Below are 21,647 nucleotides of genomic sequence, written 5' to 3'. Positions count from 1 at the left end.
GAAGGGAGAGGTGACCCTGAAAGTGGCCCCGGGCGCCTCCCCTAAATGGGAGTCAGAGCTTGCGGGCCGTTCCCGTTCCTCGGCTGCCACGCGGTGAGAGGATCTCGGAGGGTTAGATGGCGCAGCCCCCTCTCAGGTCTGGGGTGCGGCACGGGCTGGGGGGTGAGGCAGGGCAGCCCCTCTCCTGGAGGAGGGGCCAGGCGGGGCGGGGGCCGGCTGGGTGTGGGCGAGGGGCGGGCGTGGTGGGGGCCGTGGTCACAGCTCCGATTCCGGGGTGCTGGCCAGGAGGTAGCCGCTCCCATAGCGTCCGTTGGGGTTGCCGCTGGGCTCCAGGGGCGACGTGCCGCCGGGCCCCAGGTAGGAGCGGTGGGTGGGCATGGGGGAGGGCGCCTCGCTGGGCACCTTGCTGAGGATGAAGCGGGTCTCGTCGTTCTCCTCCAGGTTGGAGATGTCCTTCCTCATGCGGCCCTTCTTGTAGGACACGGACAGGGTGTTGGAGCCGTCGGACAGCAGGTGGAAGTGCCTCAGCACGAACGCCACGGGGATGGGCAGCGTCGCCACGACGATGAGGAGGATCAGGAGCGCCATGGCCCAGTCCGGGAAGTACAGGTAGTGCTCGGCGGCCTGGGGGCGGGCGGGGGTGAGGGGGTGCCGGGCCCTGCCACGCCTCACCCGCTCAGGGCCCCTCTTCCGCCCTCTCCCCACCCCACCCACCGTCTGGCACCAGCAGAGATGAGGGGCAGCAGGGACTGCTACTGGAGTGAGCCGGTCATCTGCGCCCCAGTTTCTACACTCGCACAAAGGGTGGGTGATTCCATCCACACCGGGGCGAGAAAACATGGGTTGGAAAGATGGACAAGTGCCTTAGCTTTCGACCCTCGGTTTCCCTGTCTGCACCACAGGGGTAATGCCACCTCTAATGCCCTGGGTTGTCGGGAAGGTTCCAGTCGGGTGTGCAACGCCCCCCGCAGGGCCTGGCACACAGCAACTGCCCCACCAGGATGGATCTCTGTCACCTGCTGCATTAACGGCCTGGGGAGGTCCCCATGTCCCCGGGCCCGGGGCTGCCACCCCTCACCTCCTCTTTGATCCAGGCGCTGTACCCCGGGGGCGTGACCCCCAGCTGGATGACGCTGGCCGTGGTGAGCACAGCCATGCACAGGGGAGACACGAACTTCCACATGTAGAAGTAGAAGCGGTAGGGCCGGAAGCCCAGCATCTCCGTCAGCTCCTGCATGAACCTGCCAGGGGCAGCGGAGGGCGGGAAGCTGGCACCCCCACTGTGCCTGCGTATTCCTCCACAGCCTCCTCCTCCAGGAAGCCTCCTCTGACCACCCCACCCATTCTTCACATTCAACGCTCCTTGTGTATCCCCTGTGGCCGGCTGGCCTCTGGGCAGGCTCTGCTGTCTTCCTCTAAGATCCTCTGACTACATCAATTCACACCCCACCCAGGACATAATACAACCCGCAGGACACGCTCTGCCTGGCAGGCGGGCACCAGAGGGCTTTGTGCTCTGGGCAGCCCCCACCCCCCTCTCACTGGCCTGGCTCTAGACTCCCCCTGCTGGAAAAGAGGGGGAAGTGCACTTCCCTAGTGTCCAGAAGGCTGCCCTGACTAGGGGTTTCTAACTACCCTGCCTGTGGGTGGAATTTGGGGGGGGGACTAGAAGACTGTGCCCACGAATGGCATTTAAAAAATCATCTCTATCTTCATAACACCTAACCGAAATCTTGCATTTCTTCTATTATAAATGCAAACAACCACAGTAGCGTTAGTTCCTGTGACTGCCAGCAACTGATTAAATCTCAGATATGTTCCTATCACATTACAACTGAAGATACCTACTAATATCACTTATGCTCATAGCTGCTTTGAAGTTACCATTGTTATTAAACCCTCAGCTAGACCTTGTAATGTAAGGCAGTAAAAATAAAGTAAGAGCTGGCTGGTATGAACCAGGAGGTCACGGTTCAATTCCTGGTCAGGGCACATGTCCAGGTTGCAGGCTTGATCCTCAGTAGGGGGCCTGCAGGAGGCAGCCGATCAATGATTCTCTCTCATCACTGATGTTTCTATCTCCCTCTCCCTTCCTCCCTGAAATCAATAAAAACATATTTAAAAAAATAAAGTACACAGATATCACTACATCTCAGATTTGGAACAGTGTTTTGCTAATTGTCAATGTAGCGAGTTGCCTGTACACTACTATCTATTTTATCATACGCATTTAAAAATAACATTCCGAGAAGGGGCACGGGGCTTCCCCAGGCCGCCGAGGTCAGCACCCCCAAGCAGCGTGTCCCAGCCCTGCTCATGGCTGCCCCCTGCCCTGTCCCAGGAAGTGGGTGGCTGGATCAGAGCCGGATTCTAAGGCCAGGCCCAGACATCGGGGAGGGGAGGGCTGAGCCAGTGAGAGGGACCTGGTCGCGGGGCTTTCTGGGAGTACAGATTGGCTCTCAGATGAGCGATGAGGCCAGGGGACCTGTCCTTGGCTCAGGCCACGAGACCTCCTTATTATTGCTGAATTCTCTTACTCACCGGACCCCAAACGGAGGGCCCAAACCACGCCCTGCCTCACACCCTGTGTAAATAGCCTTAACGCTGAGTAGGGCTGCTGAAGTCCATGAGTGCGGAGGGCTGGCACACACACTAGGTGCTTAAGCTTCACTGAATTCTGAGCAGCTGGTCCCCGGGAAAGGTGCTGTGAGCATGAAGGCAGTTTAGGGTGACGGCGGGACCTGAACCCAGGAGGCTCGCGCCCGCAGCCCGAGCAGCCCTGCCCTCCCTGAGTCTCAGTCTCTGCGTGATCTGTGGGGGCACCTCCGGCTCTGGCTTCCTGACTCTGGGCCCCGGGCCCCCCTCGGGGCCGTGGGAAACAGCGCTCCCCGGGGAGCCACTCCTGCCCCCACCCCCACCCCCACGCCCCTTACTTCTTGGTCCCGTAGATCCAGGCCACAGCGATGTTCTCGAGGATGACGATGACGGTGAGCGGCAGGGTGGCCGAGTAGTCGTCAAACATGGTGACAAAGTAGTTTCCCGAGCGCTGGACGAACAACAGCCCCACGAAGAATGCAAAGACACAGCAGCCCACTGCAGAGAGCCGGAGGCCGGTGTGGGGGCCGGGGGGCGGGGGGCGGCCCGGGGCTCTTGGGGGCACCCAGGCCCCTCCCGCCCGCCCCCCTCAGACCTACAGCCCACCCTGCAGCAGGCCCAGCCGTGTGGGTCAGGAGTGACGCAGCCCGAACCCAGGGTCCCTCCGTCAGAGCCACAGCCCGTCGTCCCCACGGGCGCCCGCAGGCGGGGAGGCCGCCGGGAGGTACCTGTGAACATCTCCTTGGGCACCTTGAAGGTGTCGATGATGGGCGTGGTGATGCCCGCCATGGTCCCGATCATGCTGCCCAGGCCCAGGTTGATGAGCATCAGGAAGAACATGACGGACCAGAACGGGGAGGCGGGGAAGTGCGTCATGGCCTCCGTGAAGGCGATGAAGGCCAGGCCTGTGCCCTGCACGGACTGCGGGCGCGGGCGGAGGGCCGGGCCTCAGTGAGGGCCCTCGCCCACCCTGGGAGCCCCTGGCTTCGTTATCTCTGCCCTCAGAGCTTTCGGATCGACTCCTCCCTCTTCCCAGGGGTCCCCACCCCCACCTCCATCCCGCTGCTTTGGCCAACGGGGCTCAGGTTTGAGTTTGCATCAGAATCCTTCCCCCACAAGGCAGTAAACCGCCAACCAGGTCAGGAGTTCAGCGGTGGGGTGTGGAATCTGCAAGGTGTACAGGGACCCCAGGTGATTCAGACGAAGACGCTCCCTTTTAGCAACGCACCCGGCTCATGACTCTCCCCTCCTCTGAGAAGCCTGCCCTGATTGCTCCCAGCTCTGAACTCCAGACCTGAATGTGGTGATCTCAGCCCGGCTGCCCCATGATCACAGTGGAGCCTTTAAACACACCGATGCCTGGCTCAGCCCAGGGACAATGATTTGACCGGTCGGGAGGTAAAGCTGGGTGTCAGGGTTTTATAAAACCCCAGGTGATGCTGATGGGCAGGCGAGGTAGAGGACACCTGCAGTAATGCTGGGCCCCTGCTCACCAGGGCTCAACCGACCTCAGGGCGGGGGTTTGGGCTGATACCTCTCCTCTCACTCTCTCTGGACACATGACAATAAGGTCCTTGCTTATCAAGTGAATGAATGGGTCTCTGGTGGCTTTCTGGAGCCCGCACCCAAGCCCCAGCCACCCCTGGCCTGTCCGCCTCCCAGCCCGACCCACACCTTGTCCAGCTCGTCCTCCAGCAGGCAGGGGTCAAGGCCCAGGGCTGAGAAACGGTCCTCCTTCACGGTCATGATGACCTTGTACATCTCCGAGTAGTCCTTGGTGGTCAGGTGGGAGAAGTTGACGTGGGGAGGGATGAGGTCCTGGCTCAGGATGTTGGTGTGGAGGTACCCCAGGATTTTCTCCGCATTCCTGCAGCATGAAGGGGAGAAGATGAGGTAAAAAGGCAGCAGTGAGCACGAACCTGGGGGCACCTCCCCGGCACCCAGGCGGGACCCGCTGGCCATCAGCAGAGGCATCTGCCCTTGTGGTCCAGGGCTGGGGATGGAGACCTCCCCTGATCTCCATCCTCCAGCCCGGGGACAGGGACTCCCCATCCACGGCCCGCCTGCCCCTCCTGGTAGCAGGGACAGGGAGGAGAAAGGGCAGGAGGAGGGGCCACCTACTCAACCACGCATTTCTCATTCATGATGTTGGCCTTGAAGCCCAGCACAGCAAACACCACGAGGGTGGCCAGCACCGAGGTGAAGAAGTTGATCAGGGCCACCAGGGCGGCGTCGAAGTGGCAGTTGTTGTCCTGCTTGTTGTAGCTGGAGAAGGCGATGACGCCCCCGAAGCCCAGCCCCAGGGCGAAGAAGACCTGCGTGGCCGCCTCCCGCCACACCTGCGGGTCCAGCATCTTGTCCAGCTGTGCGGGAGGGCGGTGGCGGGGGACGAAGAGAGACACAGGAACGGTTTCATTCACGTGCAACGGAGTTCCCACCAACCCCCCTTTCCTCAGCCTCAGCCGAGTTCAGAGGCACCGGGCACAGTGGGAAAGAGCGGTGGCTGTGTGATCTGGGGCATGTGCCCTAACCGCTGGGACCGTGTCCCCCGGTAAAACGCAGACACCAAGAGCATCCTGGGAGAGGATCCCTGTCAGGCGGAGGTGCGACAGAACAGACGCGCACACGTGCACAGGAAGTTTCCTGATCGTTTAACTGCGGTCACTGCCTACCACGGGGCTATCTCACGAGGGAGCATCTCCGGGGCCATCAGACACGATGTGCAGTGCACAACTCTATGGCCTGCCACTCACTTAGACTAGAGTGTGAATGGCGCCTCCTAGAGTCGTCCAGCGTGCAGCCTGAGAACGGAGAGCATTAAGGTCTCCCTGAGACCTCCTCCACCTCAAACCATAAACAAGGACACCACCCTCTTCCTCCTGCCCGCCTGCTCTCCCTTGTCCCGGAAATGAAAGGTTCACTCCTACACACCTACGTGCCCCAGGTCACAGAGGAACCCCACCCGCTCACCCAGCCTGAAGCACAGATCCAAGACCCGTCCAGAGGGGGAGCCCCTGCCTGACCCGTCTGCTCTCAGGCCCCTCAGGAGGCTGAGCCACACAGTATCTAGACGGCCTGGGGCAACTTCCCAAGCCTTTTCACATCCCATCTCCTCTTACTGTTTGTTACACAGAGCGGGGACCCCTCCCCGCCCCCCAGCATGGGCCCAGCACAGGGCTTTAGAGTCAGACAGACCCAGCTCTCAATCTGACTCCCACCTTCACTCAGCCGAGAGGACTTGGCAAGTGGTAGTGCCTGTTTTATGAGCCTCAGTTTTCTTATCTGAAAAGTGGGAATAATAGTCGAGTCTCCCTCCCAGAGTGACTGTGAGAGTCAAATGTATAGCCGGCAGTCATGCCTGGCACGTAGCAGCATGTAACCCAGCAAATGCCTCTGACCTGGTACAGACAGCGAAGTCTGGGGGGCGGGGCAGGGGCAGGGATTGCTGAAAGGGTAAACTGAGGCCCAAAGGGGAAATGAGTGGCTCACAGTACTGGAGCTCGCTAGTCGGGGGCAGGGGGGTTTCTAAAATATAGATCACCACCGGCCAGGCCATGGTGCCCTCCTACCACTGTCTCCTGACTCAGGTGGCTGTAGAGCAGGAGGCGAAATCACCTGCTGGGGGCCACGGGGGCAGGGAGGGAGGTCTGAGCGTGCAGACAGGTGGACGCGGTTTCCGTGGGTCCCAGCAGGGAGAGCGAGGCCACCAGAGAAATGGAGCAGGCGCCTTCATTCCAACAGTGATCCCGGCTTCCTTATTCAAACGCCCGGGGCCAGGCTGGTTTTGGAAATCAGGGTTCGTTTCTAATTTTATTGTCAAAAGGTAATATGGCGCGCATGCCACAGAGCTACATACTACCCTGAGCAGGGCTGGGGCAAACCTGTGATCAAACGCATTCTCGTTTTTTTCGCAGAATATGGCAGTTCACACCAGCACATCAATGAGGGCTATAAATAGCCTCACAGCTGTTCAGGTCGTTTTGCCACAAAATGAGTTCCCTCCCAGAGAAAGAAAACCACTTTTATTTTCCAGGGCTATGTGGGTTCGGGCATTGTGAATAAGGAACTGGGGCCTATCCATGCCCCTAATAGAAATGTGAAGATTAAAAAAAGGAAAATCACAGTCATCCTCCCTTATCTGTGGTTTTGCTGTCCATGGTTTTAGCTGACTATGGTCAACTGCAGTTCGAAAATATTAAATGGAAAATTCCAGAAATAAACGATTCATAGGTTTTAAATTGTGCGCCAGCCAAGCCAGTGTGACTCAGCGATTGAGCGGCAACCTATGAACCAGGTCACGGTTCGACACCCGGTCAGGGCACATGCCCGGGTTGTGGGGTCCAACCAGATCAATGATTCTCTCTCACCATTGATGTTTCTATCTCCTCTTCCTTCCTCTCTGAAATCAATAAAAATATACTTAAAATAATAATAATAAATAAGGAAAGTAAATCGTGCGCCATTCTTCAAAAGCATCATGATCTCCTACCTGTGGTCTTTGCCCAGGCTGTTCTCTCTGCCTGGAATTTCCTTCCTCCTACTCACTGTTTGAGATATAAACTCCTATTTATATCTCAAAACCCAGCACAAATATTGCCTCCGCTCTGAAGCTTTTCCTGACGGCCTCTAGCAGAGCTAGTCATGGTCCTGGCTCTCACCGCCCTCGGTAACACCAGAGTTATTGGTGTGTGCGCCATCTTCCTGTCTATACTTTGTGCTTCTGAGGGATGGAGCCCACTTGCTGTCTTTGCATGAGCAGTGCCTGGCACATGGAAGAGAAGGAAAGAGTTGGGGGCGGAGGAGGGGGAGATGCGGGCAGACAGGCAAAGCTGACCTGTGTCCTAAAGCGACCTGAGCTGAAGGCTTGCTGTTCCAGGACTTAAAGGGGCTATTTCAGGATTTCTGGGTGATGGCACATGTCATCAAAAAGGTCCTGATCACAGTGTCAACAGAGAATGAACCCAAGGCCCGACCTTAGGAAGCTCAGTGTCCTTTCGGGACGTCAGAGTGTGACTGCAGGAGGGGAGGTGGGAACCGGCTTCCCCACCGAAGACGAGGCTCACACCCTTTTCGGGGTGCCCCCCCCCCAAACAGAGCAACAGCTTCCCGTCACTTCCTTGGCACCGTGGCTGAGTCACTGCCTCGCGCAGGGAACAAGGTGTCCGTGGCATTTGGCTCAGTGGCACGAAGATGCTTTTTGAATCCACAAGCAGCTGCCGAGCGCCCAGCCCGAGCGGCTCGTGACGGGAGCGCACGCCCTTGTTCCCTGGCCCTGCGAGGCCCCAGCCGGTGAAGAGCCAGACAGACTGCGGGACACCAGGTGGCACCGCAGCACCGGGCTCCCACTGCCTACGGGCGGTGTCACCTTCACGAGGGACAGAGCAATACTCGCTAACGCTCACAGCGCACTCTGCACACAGCAGCAGTCCTACACTCCCCCGACACCTGTGATGGAGCCACCATGCTCACCCCATCTAGCAGCTGAGGAAACTGAGGCCCTGAGGGGGCAGGAACCTGCCCTCCGGCTGCCTAGCCATGAGCTGGGATCTGGCTCCATCACCTGGCTGAGCCCGCCCTGTGGTGGCGAGGCTGGGCTGCCTGGTCCTGCTCTGAGCCACTCTAGCTGTGGGAGCCTGCAAGTCCCACCACGAACTTCCTCTGGGACTTGCAGGGAGCCACCCCGCTTCTCCAACAATCCTGCACACCCTGGACCCGTGGCCGGTCCGCTGTCAGGACCGCCCACACGCCCAGACCCAAGGTGGTGATGCCCGGAGCTCAGCTTGTGCTGATCCCAACCCAGAGGCTGGCGTGGCTCCTTCCATGGTGACTGCTTATAGGTAACACAGTCGTGTGGTTCAAAACCAACAGGCGGAAAAGGGTCCACAGTAAGGTCTCCCTCTCCTCACCTCAGTATCCCAGACGCCCTGCTCCCTCCCTAGACGTAACCATGACATCAGTTTTTGCATACCCTTCCAGTGATGTTTAATGCATATGCCAGCATGTTTATATACACACTAGAGGCCTGTTGCACGAAGGTTCATGCAATAGGCCTTCCTTCCCCTGGCTGCCGGCATCGGTTTTCCTCCGGCACCCGGGACCCAGGCCTTCGCTCTGGCCGCAGCAGAGAAGCCAAGACTCTTCAGTCTTTGCTCCACACCTGTGCATGCAAATTAACCCACCAGCTTTGTTGGGTTAATTTGCATACTCACCCCTGATTGGCTGGTGGACATCACAGAGGTACAGTCAATTTGCATATTTCTCTTTTATTAGTGTAGCTATCTGTGTGTATTTCTCCCCTACTGTCCACACCGGAGATGTCCATGGAGGTAACAGCAATGCCTACCTCGAGGGCTGGTATGAGCTTAAAGAGCGAATGCATGGGAGGTGCATGTTACAGCGCCAGCACATAGGAAGCACTGTGCATTGCGCAACATGCAATCATTCTAAGCACACGCTGGCCCAGCCCACTGCACGCTCCCGACCCTTGACCTCCGGGAGCCCTGTGTGCCGCACACATTCCCCACCTCATGCAGTTCCTCACACTCACTCCTGAGGCTCCAGCCCTCCTCCCTCATTCTAACTCAGCTGGTGACCTTGCTGCTACCTCTCAGAAAAATGGCACCACAGACGCCCGCCATGAGCAGCTCCTCGCCACAGCCCCTCAGCTGCCAGTGTCTGTGCCCGCAGGCTGGCCCGTCCCTCCTGCTCCTACGGGGACAGGGTGTGCTCCCCACTTAGATCCATTCCCCCCCTGGGGCACGGGGTCCCATCTCCCCTGCTTATTCAAGGGCACTGGTTGCCTTCTCTCTGACGGCATGGACTTCCCCTTTCCTGGATTTGTGTGGTGTGTGACCCGGTGGTTTCTAGCACATCTCAGAGCTGTGCGCTGCGGTACTGTGATGACGAGACACTGGTCTTCATCCACAGCCCCCTCCCAGCTCCTGCAACCCTCGCATGTCCTAAGTGTGGAGAGAGATAGAGGTGCCTTGTGTTAGGTGAGTGAGGTGGCTTTTGGACCCAATAAGGAGGGGGGCTGGTTGCCAGGAGAACCCACCAGTGATTAGAAGGTTGGAACTTTCACCCCCACCCTGACATCAGGATGAATCCGTCCTCAGTGGCCAATGATTCCATCAATCATGTCTACGTAATGAATTCTCCACAGAAACCGAGGAGGACTGGGCTCAGAGCTTCCAGGCTGGTGAACAGGTGGGGATGAGAGGAGAGTAGCTCACCTGCAGGGCATGGGAGCTCCCACCCTGCCCCTGTTCCTTGCCCCAAGCAGCTCTTCCGTCTGCCTTTTCCTGAGTTATAGCCTTTTATTATAAACCGGTGATCTAGTACCACGTCTCTGAGTTCCGTGAGCCTTTCTAGCAAATTAATGGAACCCCAGGAGGGGGTCGTGGGAACCTCTTATTTCTAGCCAGCAGGTCAGAAGTCCAGGTGACATCCTAGGCTTGTGACTGGTGTCTGGGGAGGACGGCCTTGTAGGACTGAACTCCTAACCTGGGAAATGTCATGCTCTCTCTGGGTAGTTTCAGAAAGGAGTGGAATTGAGCTGAGTTCTCAGACTCCCAGCAGGTTTCCAAGAAGCGCTTGCTGGAGGCATGAGGAACACCTCCCCCCGTATTGGAAACGGAGTCTCGGAACACAACTTAACAGCCATTACCACACTAGGTTTTAGAAACATGGAGCAGCCATGACCATAATCAATGCTAGAGCATCTTCAGCACCCCGAAAAGAAAGCTGTACCCAGTAGCGGTCACTCCGCATTTCTCCCCCAACCTGCCACAAACCCAGCCCTGATCTGCTTTCTGTCTCTACAGATTTGCCTGTTCTGGATGTTTCGTGTAAACGGAATCATACGACATGTGGTCTTTGTGAATGGCTTCCTTCATTTAGCATAATGTCTTCAAGGCTCACCCACACATGAATGGGAACCGCACCCCTTCTGATGGCCGGGTAAGGAGTCCATCGTACGGATATGCCGTTCTTCACTTTGCCATTCGTCCACTGATGGGTATTTGAGCTGCTTCTGCTGCTTGGCTATTGCGAACAATGGTGCATGAACACTTGTGTACAAGTTCCCGTGTGGACATATGTTTTCAGCTCCCTTGGATGTGTGCCCAGGAGTGGAGCTGCTGGGTCACATGCTAATGCTGTCTAACCTTTTGAGGAACTGCCAGATTGTTCTTCCAGAGCCGCTGCACCGTTTTCCAACCCCGCCAGCCGTGTCTGATGGCTTATTTTTATATAAAATTCTGAAATAACCCCTTTGATCCCATGGCCCTGTCCAGTTAGCACCCCACTTCTCATGTCGGTGCCCCGTTACAGCAAAACTCCTGAAAATAAGTGGTTTCTATCCCTTGTCTTCAAGTTCTCACCTTCAATGCTCCCGGGAACCCATTACTATGAGACTGGCCCCAGCACGCCACCACCTCAACTGCTCTTGTCAAGATCACGTGACCCCTCTGTGGCCAAGTGCTTCGGCCATTTCTCAGCCCTCATGACCTGATCTCTGGGCAGCTCTGGACGTGGCTGACCTTCAGGCTCCCTTTCCTTGTTGAACACATCCCTCCAGGGTCAAAGGCAGGAGCTGCCCCACAACTGCTCAGTGGGCAAGGTCTCAAGATGGACCCCACAGATTTCATCCGGACTGAAAGTCACAAGGTTCAGTGGGCCAGGGGCCACGCCTACTGGATTTATTTCTTTATACTTGGCCTCATGAAGACCCTGGCCCCTGCTCAAGTGGGATTACGCCGTTTCCTGAACATCCAGGAAAGGGTGCTGGAAAGGAGCGCCCCGCCGCTGCTGTTCAAAACGCACACCCACCATTCTGCACCCACATGATTGATGATAACTGGAGTCTAACAAATGTGGAGCCACTGGGACTCGCATATACAGCTGGTGGGAGTGCTAACAGACGCAACCTCTTTGGAGCAATTTGGCCAACGTCTAGTAACCCTGAAGCTACGCATACCCTTTGGGATAGCAGTTCCACTCCCAAACACATACACCCGGAGAGCCCGCGCATATGAAGACCTGTGCCATCATGTTTATTGTAGCATAACTAGCAATGGTGAACACTGGGAAGAACCTAAATGATGGTCACCCAGAGAATGAGTAAATCCATTTGAGTTCAGTGCTACAGCGGAATACTGAACCACAGCGAAAACGGATGTACTAGAGCTACAAATATCATTGTAGCTAAATCTCAAAAGTGTTGAGCAAAAATAAAAACAAGGTTGATATAATATGATGCTGTTCATGTAAAGTTTAGAAGTATGCACAAATGGCTGTGTGTTGTTTATGGACATGCACATATGTTTTACAAAAAAAAAACACACCTTTAATGTAGTAGCAGGATAAACCCCAATTCAGGATAGTGCTTATCTTTGGGGAGGGAGGGTGTGGGATCAGAGTGAGCTGTAATGATACGGCATCTGTAATATTTTATTTCTTAAGAATGTTTACTATGTCATTAAGTACGTGTGTTTACTAGTATATGCCTGAGATAAAACAACAAGATGTTTTAAAGAGCGTCCGAACCCAATGGGAGCAGCGCTGTCTGTGCTGGGCCCGGCAGCCGGCGTCACAGTCCGGTTCCCTTGCTCCTGGAATTAAGCCCCCGGCTTTCCTACCCCCAGCAGGGGCCCATCTGGAGCCCTGGTGCATCTCCACATTCACCACCATCTCTGGAGTCTGTCCTCTGCTCACAAAGCCCAGTCAAGTAAAACTGAAAGACTCAACTGTTGGCATTAGGCAGGTTCCAGAAACAGAGTTGAAGTCATTCATAAAACAGCCGGCTTTCTTCTTAGGGCTGGTTCCCCCCAAAGAAAGCAGGGTTGTATTTTTCTCCTTTGTCAGACACCACGTGTTCACAACCACCCGCGCCAGCCACGTGGCCCGAGTCACACTCATGCCTCGGGAGATTCACTAAGTGCTTCGTAAAGTGGACCTCCGCGGTGGTTCCCATGGAAACCTCAGAAGTCACTTCCCAGCATGCCGAGGGCCGGCTCCTGCGGTCTGGCGGCGAGGGAGCCGTGTGTCCTGCACATTGCCACCCCCGACACCGGGAGCTGTGCACAGCTGCGCGCTCGGGGGAGTGGGGAGGGGATGGGGTTTCAAACCCACTGGATCAGGACTCTTCTCCCCGTGTGATCTGCACGAACTTTCTGTGTAACTGTGTGCGTGTGCGTGTGTGTGTGTGTGTGTGTGTGTGAGATGCATGTGACATGGCACTATTGAGGGCCAATGCTAAGACCTGAACCTGGGGGGGTTCTGACCTAGGCCCCTGCTGGTGGCTGGTCAGCTGGCATTTGGGGGTGGGCTTCTCAGCCTGCCCACGGGGTTACTAATCCCATTGCTTGGGGTACCTTGAAGGACATCCCAACCTGCATTTGACATTCTCTTGCTCCTCAGTGGACTGGCACATGCCAGCTGTGCCCCGTGGTCTAAAAGGAAATGGAGAGGCAGGGACACACGGTGGGCAGAGACCACCGGAGGAAGCCTGGGTGACCAGCTTCAGGACGCCTGGGCGGGCATGTGAAACAGGCACAGTGGTCCGGCCTGGCCCCCCCCCCCGGGCCACGGGGAGGAGTAAAGGAGCGATGTGGATGGAGTCGCTGAGGGTAGTCACAATCCATGTGGTCCATTGTCTTGGATAAAACAGTCACATTGTTCTCCTGACCTGGGTACAAGCTGGGGTTCACGGGGGAGCTTCCTTCTCTGAGGCACCTTCCTGGTTTCTGCTTTCACAGATGCACCCATGAATCCTCCCTCCCTGTCCCCGTGCTCCAGCCAAGCCTGACTTCCCTCAAGCACGCCCGTTGCTTCTCACACGCATGCTCACGCGGTTCCTTTGGCTGCAATGTCCTCCTGCCGCTCATGAAATCTACCTGCTCCCAAAGGCTCAGGTCCCGTGTCACCTCCTCCCTGAAGCTGCCTCTGATTTCACCCCAATGAATGTGATGTCCCTTTCCTTGGGACCCTGAGGGCAGGGCCCATGCTCCGTCCTCAGGGCGTCCCTCCAGGGCCTGACACCCAGCATGGCCCCCGGAGTGCTATGCCCCACGAGGCTGATGGAGCGGTGGAGCTGGGGTGCCCGGATGCCTACCTTGGGCGTGAACATGTGCAGGATGCCATCGACGGCCCCTCGCAGCAGCAGCCCCCGGACCAGGAAGCAGGCCAGCACCACGTAGGGGAAGAGGGAGCTGAAATACATCACCTGCAGGGAAGACAGGGACCCACCGTGGGACAGGGCCCTCCTGCAGCTGGCACCGCCCCGCCCCTCACAGCTGGGGCACATGAGCCTCCGCTGATGGCTGCAGAAAGCAGAGCCCGGGACCCTGGGCACGCGGCCAACCTCACCGCATGTCTGGCCCGGAGCCAAGGCAGAAACAGGAGCCCAGAAAGCTGGAGTCAGCATGGCTGGGCCCGCACCCCCCACCCCCCGGGGCGCCCAGGGGGCGAGGAACCCTTTGCTCTCCCTTCCTCAGTTTTTTCATGTCTGGAGCCTGCGTTTCTGTCCCTGGCTCCAGCGGACCCCCTGAGGGTCTCCCCTGTCCTTAGAGGCCTTTGACAGAAGGCCTCCAGGAGGTTACAGTCATGGCTCCCAAGCAGAAACATCAGAAGGAGGTCCTGCCTCTTGCGATTATAAATCATGTCCTATTTTCTAGCATGTGTGTTTCCTGCGCATTTCCATATCCCCATGTGCCTGGCACAGAGCCTCATGCGAAGAAGATGCTCACGCCATGTTTGCCGCACTGAACCAGATCAGGGGGACTGCCGGGCAGGCGGTGTGGCGGGCAGGAGCATGCGTGTCCGCAGCTAGACACGTACGAGGCACGTGATCTTGGGCTATGTACTCAGCCTCGGCATGCCTCCATCACCTCATCTATAAAATGGGTACAATAACTCCTAACTCCTAAGGTGGCTGTGGATCAAAGGCATTCATACACTAAGTGCCACAAAGTTTCGGCTACAATTTTGGACTTTAGAGAGGGAAGAGCAGGTGGCTGAGACCACGCTACCGCTCCAAAGGCTTAGCTTCCCTGCTCATGGAGTCTGGCAAAGAACCTGAGGCCCCAGCCAGCCAGCCAGGACTCCAATTCCAGCTCCAGGACAGAGCCTGACTGCATGACCTCAGGGCGGTGCTTTCTCCTCCCTCGGCCTCAGTTTCTTCATCTGAAAAATGAGTGGATTGGGCTGCAGGCTCCCTAACGCCCTCTCCAGCCCTGGCAGTGCATGAATAGTGACACGTGACCAAGCAGCATGAGCCTGTTTGGAGGGGGATGAACTGCGGGGAGGTGTATGGGGCTCGGCTGGTCTGCACTGCAGAGACCTGTGTGGAGCCACTCCGAGGGGCTGTCCACCGGGAACGATGCTGTGGCAATGACACTCCATTGCCTCCTCGGGAGCCTGTGACCTCATCCCGAGTCATCCAGAGGCCAAGCCCACCCACAGGACCAAGCGTGGGGCGACCTGGATCTCTTGGCCCCCTGCCCTCCACCCTCTTCTCAGGCTGTGGGGTCTGAGTGCCCCCTCCCAACTCACCTTCCCCGAGGACTGGATGCCCTTGACCACGGCCATGCCCACAATGGTCCAGGCCACGAGGAGGCACAGGGTCATCTTCCAGTTGAGGCCCCCGCTCTCCGAGATGGAGTTGGAGATGTCCAAGGCCTCTCGGTACCAGAAGTAGGTGGTGGCCGAGCTCTTTTCACACTCCGCCTCCACCACTGCGACGGCAGCAGAGCCTCAGTGCCCCCCTCAGTGGCGGGGCCTGGACGCCCACCCAGGCAGCAGGGGCAAGGGGGCAGCTGATCGAAGACCCCGAGGACTCCTGGGCTCCCGACAGGGCCTGGTAGGCTTCAGGTCGCGTTAATCTATATGCCCGCTCATGCCACCCCTGCCCACGCCCATCTGTGGAGGGCAGGAAGGGTAAGGCAGGACTTGGGGAGGTCCTGAGCTGGGAGCAGAAGACCTGGATTCCCTCCCTTGGTTACATCAGTGGTGTGACCAGGGGAAGTTGTTCTGGGCCTCGGTTTGCCCATCTGTGAGGCGGGAATAAATCATCCAGGCCTTGATGGAAAGCGCAGACAAATTAAAACTGTTTCCGGAGAGGATGGTATTGGTGTAGCACAGGGTAGTGGATAACAACTAAAGAAGAGTCCCCATTGGCAGAGTTTTACCTGCACTCGCTAGTTCATCCAATCCCATTAAGAACTACAGGCTGGTGAGAGGGCATCCGAAGGGGAAAGGAGGATCAGAGAGGGCAGGTGTCTTCTTCAAGGTAACACAGCAAGTCAATGCAACCCCAAATCCGTGCCTGAGCCTCTTCGGCTCATTTGACTCCTCCCTGGGACAGGGCTGGCTGGGTCCCCAGCTGGTCACATTCAGGGGCCCCCGTACTCGCCTGCCACGGTCCCATTCCTGACGACAGGACATTCGCTCCAGGGCAGTGGGTACTGGAAGGACTTGAAGAAGTAGAAGATGCTCCAGCCGATAATCACATTATAATACAGCCCAACAAAGAGGCAGACCTGAGGATGAGGGCCCATGGGCAGGGGTCATGGGGGCCCCCCCCGCAGGGAGTCCCCTCCCTCCCCACCCCCACCGGAGGCGGGGCAGAGCACAGCCTTGGAGGAGGAGCAGCGGGAGGAGACGGGGCAGCCAGGGCCCCTCCTAACCCTCCCTTCATCTGGTATTCAAAGAATCCACCCAGGAATGCTTCCCATATAAAGTTCTCTCCTTTAAGCAATAAACGCGTAACATGTTAATCCTTTCCAGTTTCTCATTCTTCTCAGAGGCTGAGAGCACCACCTACCCTTTCCCGAGGACTCAGTTTCAGAGCTGCCCCGGGACGTGGGACCGCCCAGCTCCGCCTCCACAGTCACTATGCCCAGACGGGGTGCCTTTTGAGACTTTCTGGATGCTTCTTATTGGTTTCCTGTGCCCACCCTTCTCTCGGGACACTCCTTTCCCTTAGTACAGTCTGCAGCCGCCTCTACAAGGACGTCAGTTCTCGTTTCTCATCTCTAGGAGGCTGTCACTTCTCATTTCTGGGGAACAACAGAACTACCTCTGGCAGAACTGACTGGGGCTCCCAGGCGCTTCTGTGAAAGCAGAGCTTTCTCGCGCTGCAGGGACGGTGACAGCCCCTCCACCTCCTGGGGCGGCGATATTCTTACGCAACAGTGACCCCGCTAGTCGGGGAGACAGCTGAGGGCCCCTCACTTCATTGATTTCACCTGATTTCACCCCAGCTCCGCGGACGCTCCCATAGCACATGTTATAGGAGACACAGAGGGAGAGGGCACCCCCTCCTTTACGTGCGTGCTTTCAGTCCAAGGGGACCCCCCTCCCACTCATGGCAGCCCCAGCAGAGTGGGCTGTGTGCAGCCGTGTGCACCTGTGCAGAGGCGATGCTCAGCATGAGGCAGCTGCACTGACCCTCCCCCGGGCTCTGCCTGCGCCAGGTTGGGCCGGCCCTACTGCCACGTCTGACCGCATCCTCGGTCCCTTTCCGAAGCAGATCCCAGTTTTGTCCCAGGTGAGCGTGGGCACCGGGGCCTTATCCCTAAGGGAGGCTCGCTGTCCTCCCCAGAGCGCTAAGCCGGCCTGTGGATGAGCCGAGAGCCTCACAAAGCTCCCGTCCTGGGGTCTCCTGCCTCCCGCTGTGCCAAAGCCTCAGCCCTCCGGCCGCTCCTGTCTGACCCTCCCCCAGCTCTGCCCATGAGCACAGCAACATGGCAAGGATGCCCGTGCCCAGGGCTGCCGTTTCCTGCCACTCACTTGCCCGGTTAACATACTCTTTACCCAAGGAAAGGGGAAGGGCCTCCCTCGCGGGGAGCTGACGGGCTGCTAAGCAGAGCGGAGTACCGGGGTGGCCTACGTGTCCCCGAACTCCAGCAGAGATGTCCCTGCACCCCCTGTGACATGTCCTGGCCTTTCCGCTTTCCTAACATTCCCCAGTTTATACCCTGCTCCAGTGGAAACAGCTTCCAGTCCAGAAAATAATGGTCCCAAGACACCAGCTGGGAGCAACTCCCACACTGAGGGCTCCTTCCCTGCCCTTGACCTGGCCCAGGAGACCCTGCACCCAAGAGCGGCCCCTCTGCCTCCCAGGAAGTGCCCGGGGCCAGCTCCCGACTCACGATGCAGCTGGAGAAGCCGATGCCCCCCAGGCGGGGACACACGTAGTGCCACACGCCGATGCTGCCCCGGCGGATGCGCTGGCCCACGGCCAGCTCCAGGAAGAAGAGTGGGATCCCAATGATGATCAGCAGCACCAGGTAGGGCACCAGGTAGGCACCTGGGAGGAGAGGGGGGGTGAAAAGGCGTCTGAGGCTGGCACCAGGGTAAGGAGGGCTGGCAGCCAGTGCTACCGTCCTGCCCACATCTCCGATCATCTCAAACCACCCTGGTCCTTGTGCTCCTCCAGGGCTCATCCGTGTGGCTGGCCACTCCGGTCACCCAAACCCTCCCCCTTCCCGGGATTCCCCACCTGAAACATGAAGGGAGGGTCCAAGGTACATCAATGCCTCCTGCTTATAAGGCTAGACCCAAAGTCAGACAGGCAGGCAGGCGGGCGGACAGACACTGTACTGCCTCTCAGAATCCACATATCCAGTCACACGCCAGCAGACACACTGGCCCAGCGATGTACTCTGGGGACACCTGTCACCACCCTCCCACCCACAGAGCAGCAGCCCAGGTGGAATGGCCCCGGGGCACAGACCCCGCGCAGGGCCAGATGCTAACGCAGCAGACGGGGCGGCTCCAGGGAAGCCGAGCGGAGGCTCTGCAGGGAGACAGGTCTGACCAGCGTGGCCGTGAGTCTACAGCCAAGTGGGAGGAGCGGGGAGAGATGAGCAGCTCAGGACAGTGGAGCTGGGAGGATCGTAAGGAGAGAATGGAATCGCTGAAGATTCCAGATGATGGATTAAACTCTGTCCGGGCTTCACAGCAGACAATCTCGTTCCCAGTGACAGGGCACTTAGCAGGAAAATTAAAATCTTGTCTGGACACAGACGAGCGATCCCGTCGAGAGCTGTGCCAATGACCTAGTCCTGTTAGCAATGCTGTTTGGCACAGCCCTGCCTGTCCGCCTAATGGGGCCAGACCAGCGCCAGTCACCAGTGCCCTGATGGTCACCCAGCACCCCCAGACCAAGCCCAGTGAGCTGGGAGTCTCCAATAGACCCTCCGGCCTCACCGCTCTGCCCCCATCCCATGACATCCCACATGCTCCCCAATGTGTGCTCAATCTGCCAACAAACCCGAGCGATGGGCATCTCCTGGGCACGAGACCTGGCACTGGGCAACAGTCGGCTGTTATCTAATCTGTACCAGGCATACGCAATGAGGGGACATCAGGACAACAGAGGGTCAGACGCTATCCTGGGAGCCATGGCAGAACCTCCAGGTTCACCTGAGCAATGTCAGCTCATGCACATGCACATGCACATGCACATGCACATGCACGTGCGCACACACACACACACACACACACACACACACACAGAACCAACTGACCATAGAGCTAACTGGGAAAGGCTGCCAGGGCAGGCAACCCACTGAACCTCACACACAGCAGCCCGCTCACTCACACACACGCACACATCAATGCCACGCGTCACTGACCAGCAGCCCATCACGCCCTAACAGGAGGGCGGGTCAGTCTTATAACCTATTCTGTCTCGATCCTGGGCTCAGGAAATGGGTGAGGAGAGACAGGACCTGCAGCACAGCAAAGGGACACAGCCCACTGATTGTGTACTTCCCCCACATGTCCTTGGGTGGCAAGATGTGCAAGGAGATGGGTTTCGGGGTGTCAGAGAAGTAGGTTGGCATCTTCTGTGGCTGCTTTTCTCCTCTCCCCGAAGAACCAGGGAAGTGCTGCCCGAAGAGGGGTCCTCAGCAGACTGGCCACCCGCCACCTGGCACCCTTCATTCAACCCCGTCCCCCTCGGCAGGCCCAGGCGCTCCCTTGCCTGCTGGGCTCCTCACCAGCCGAGGCCACGCTAATCAGCACAGTGCTCTGGGGACGGGTGCTGGTGGGCAGCACTTCTGGGCCATCACAGGTGCTTTTTCATATCAGCCCTTGCTGAAGTCACTTGGAAATGCACCCTCTTCCACCTTAGCGCACGCACTTAGGGACACACCTGGATTTCCTTTGATGTTCCAGGCCTTCGAGGGCCTCAGGCCATCAGCCTGAGCAGCAGGAAGTACTGCTCAGGGGGTAGCAACTTTAGCAGAGGATGGCTGTAGGGACTGGATCCCAGGATCTCTGAGGTCTCCTGGGTCGCTAACAGTCTATGTCTCAGTGTAGTTTTGGGTCTCATTCTGGCCAACCCCAGGGTTATTCCTGGGATTTGAAAGACTGTCTTGGGCTGTTGAGACCCAGTAGGGGTTGAGACCCAGACTCTAGGGAGAAGAGGTTTGATATCAGAGTAAGATCCTCTAGGGCAGTGGTTCTCAACCTTTCTAATGCCGCGACCCTTTAATACAGTTCCTCATGTTGTGGTGACCCCCAACCATAAAATTATTTTCGTGGCTACTTCATAACTGTAATTTTGCTACTGTTAATGAATCGTAATGTAAATCTGCGTTTTCCGATGGTCTTAGTCTCTACAGCAGCGGTTCTCAACCTGTGGGTCCCGACCCACAGGTTGAGAACTGCTAGCAGGGTCGCCTAAGACCATCGGAAAACACAGATATTAATATAGAGGAACTATATTAATGGGTCGCGGCATTAGAAAGGTTGAGAACCACGGCTCTAGGGGGATTCAAACTCAGGGAGCAGCACGAGGACCCCTCCTAGGTGTGGTGATTGTGTGCGCAGACCCTGGGGCCAAGCTGTCCAGGCTTGAATCCTGACTTTATCAGTAGCTGTGTGACCTTGAGCAAGTTACCTAACCTCTCTATGCTTCAGTTTTGTAGTCTCTTAAATGAGGATGATAGTAACATGGGGTTGTTGAAGGGATTCAATGGTTGAACCACATGAAACTGATGCTCTGATTATTCCAAGATGCTCAGCAGTGTCATCTATTTCAGCCTAATATCCAGTAAGTGCTTAGGATGGGGCCTGGCACCTAGTAAGCATGTAATATAATGGCCAGAAGCTGCTCTTTACAATGTGTAAGACACCGTGTGACAAGCACTCTACATGCAAAGCTCTTTTCATCTTCCCAGCTCTCCTGTACGGCAGGAATGACTATTATACCCATTTTACAGATGAGGAACCAAGAGGCACAGTGAGCTGAAGCTACATGCACAGAGCTGACCGGCTTGGCAGGGACTTGAACCCTGGCCGTCCAGGTTCTTGATTGCTCTTAGCGCTTAGTAGTTCCTGGGGGTCTTACTCCACAACCCTAAGCTCCAACCTACAAGGGTTCCCATTCTGCCCAGGGCGGGGCGGGGGGGGGTGTTCCTTTTCACCCCTCAGCCCAGCCCATTCGCAGGGCACCCCAGGGCCAGCAGGCCTGCTTCTTACCGCCTCCGTTTTTCTGGCACAGGTAGGGGAACCTCCAGATGTTGCCGAGGCCCACGGAGAAGCCGATCTGGGCCAGGATGTACTGCAGCTTGCTGTTCCAGGCTGGCCGGTCCTCGGCGTCCAGCTCCTCCTCCGCCGCCGCCTGCTTGCCGCCTGGCCCGCCCGCCACGTTCAGGACGCTCTGCTTGTAGTCCACTGGCTCCTCGAGGGCCAGCAGGTCGGCCACCGACTCCGTGACATGCTCGCCGCTGTGCTCACGCTGGGTCACCTTGCTGTTCTTCGGCATCGATGACACGGGGGCCGCTGGCCCTGCTCCCCAGCACACAGAGAAGGGGGGACTCGACTGCTGTCAGCACCTTCTCATCCGGGACCTGTGGAGCCAGGGGAGCAGGGGAGGGTTAGCGGGCCTGACCAACTAAATCAACTCCTTGCACACACACGGAGCTGGTCAGTGGCATGAACTATTGAGCGGGCCCTCCTCCCCGTCGGGACTCAGTTCCCCCACAGGCCTTACCTGAGCATCCTTAGGAGGAACAATTTAACCAGGCAAAGAGGCCACA

At 57.5% G+C, this 21,647-nt stretch overlaps 1 protein-coding gene across 2 annotated transcripts; it reads right to left on the bottom strand.

The window, feature by feature from the left end:
• Window positions 1–255: 255 nt before the first annotated feature.
• Window positions 256–21,373, bottom strand: SLC6A17 (solute carrier family 6 member 17). Of its 2 annotated transcripts, none has more exons than XM_054711850.1 (11): window positions 21,088–21,373; window positions 17,748–17,905; window positions 16,007–16,133; window positions 15,148–15,329; window positions 13,709–13,819; window positions 4,717–4,958; window positions 4,270–4,462; window positions 3,324–3,516; window positions 2,934–3,093; window positions 1,079–1,241; window positions 256–624 (listed from the first exon to the last, which is right to left on the bottom strand). In XM_054711850.1, exons 1-11 carry the CDS (start codon window positions 21,371–21,373, stop codon window positions 256–258), a joined length of 2,184 nt encoding a protein of 727 aa, XP_054567825.1. The 2 variants fall into 2 exon arrangements, with proteins under 2 accessions (XP_054567825.1, XP_054567826.1); XM_054711851.1 differs by having other exon boundaries at window positions 3,324–3,507.
• Between the last annotated feature and the right edge of the window lie 274 nt (window positions 21,374–21,647).

Source organism: Eptesicus fuscus, chromosome 22, assembly GCF_027574615.1.
Source record: "Eptesicus fuscus isolate TK198812 chromosome 22, DD_ASM_mEF_20220401, whole genome shotgun sequence".
In the NCBI taxonomy this organism is placed as follows: Eukaryota; Metazoa; Chordata; class Mammalia; order Chiroptera; family Vespertilionidae; genus Eptesicus; species Eptesicus fuscus.
Note: the sequence above shows the minus strand (reverse complement) of the source record. Positions and strands in the feature narration are given on the sequence as shown.

What these genes read in the sequence shown, in the direction of transcription:
- SLC6A17 (XM_054711850.1), bottom strand. Translation starts at nt 21,373, where the DNA reads ATGCCGAAGAACAGCAAGGTGACCCAGCGTGAGCACAGCGGCGAGCAT. An exon ending in AATGAGAAATGCGTGGTTGA is followed by an intron (nt 4,463 to 4,716) that starts GTAGGTGGCCCC and finishes TTCATGCTGCAG; the next exon opens with GAATGCGGAGAAAATCCTGG. An exon ending in TGGATCTACGGGACCAAGAA is followed by an intron (nt 1,242 to 2,933) that starts GTAAGGGGCGTG and finishes TGCCCCTGGCAG; the next exon opens with GTTCATGCAGGAGCTGACGG.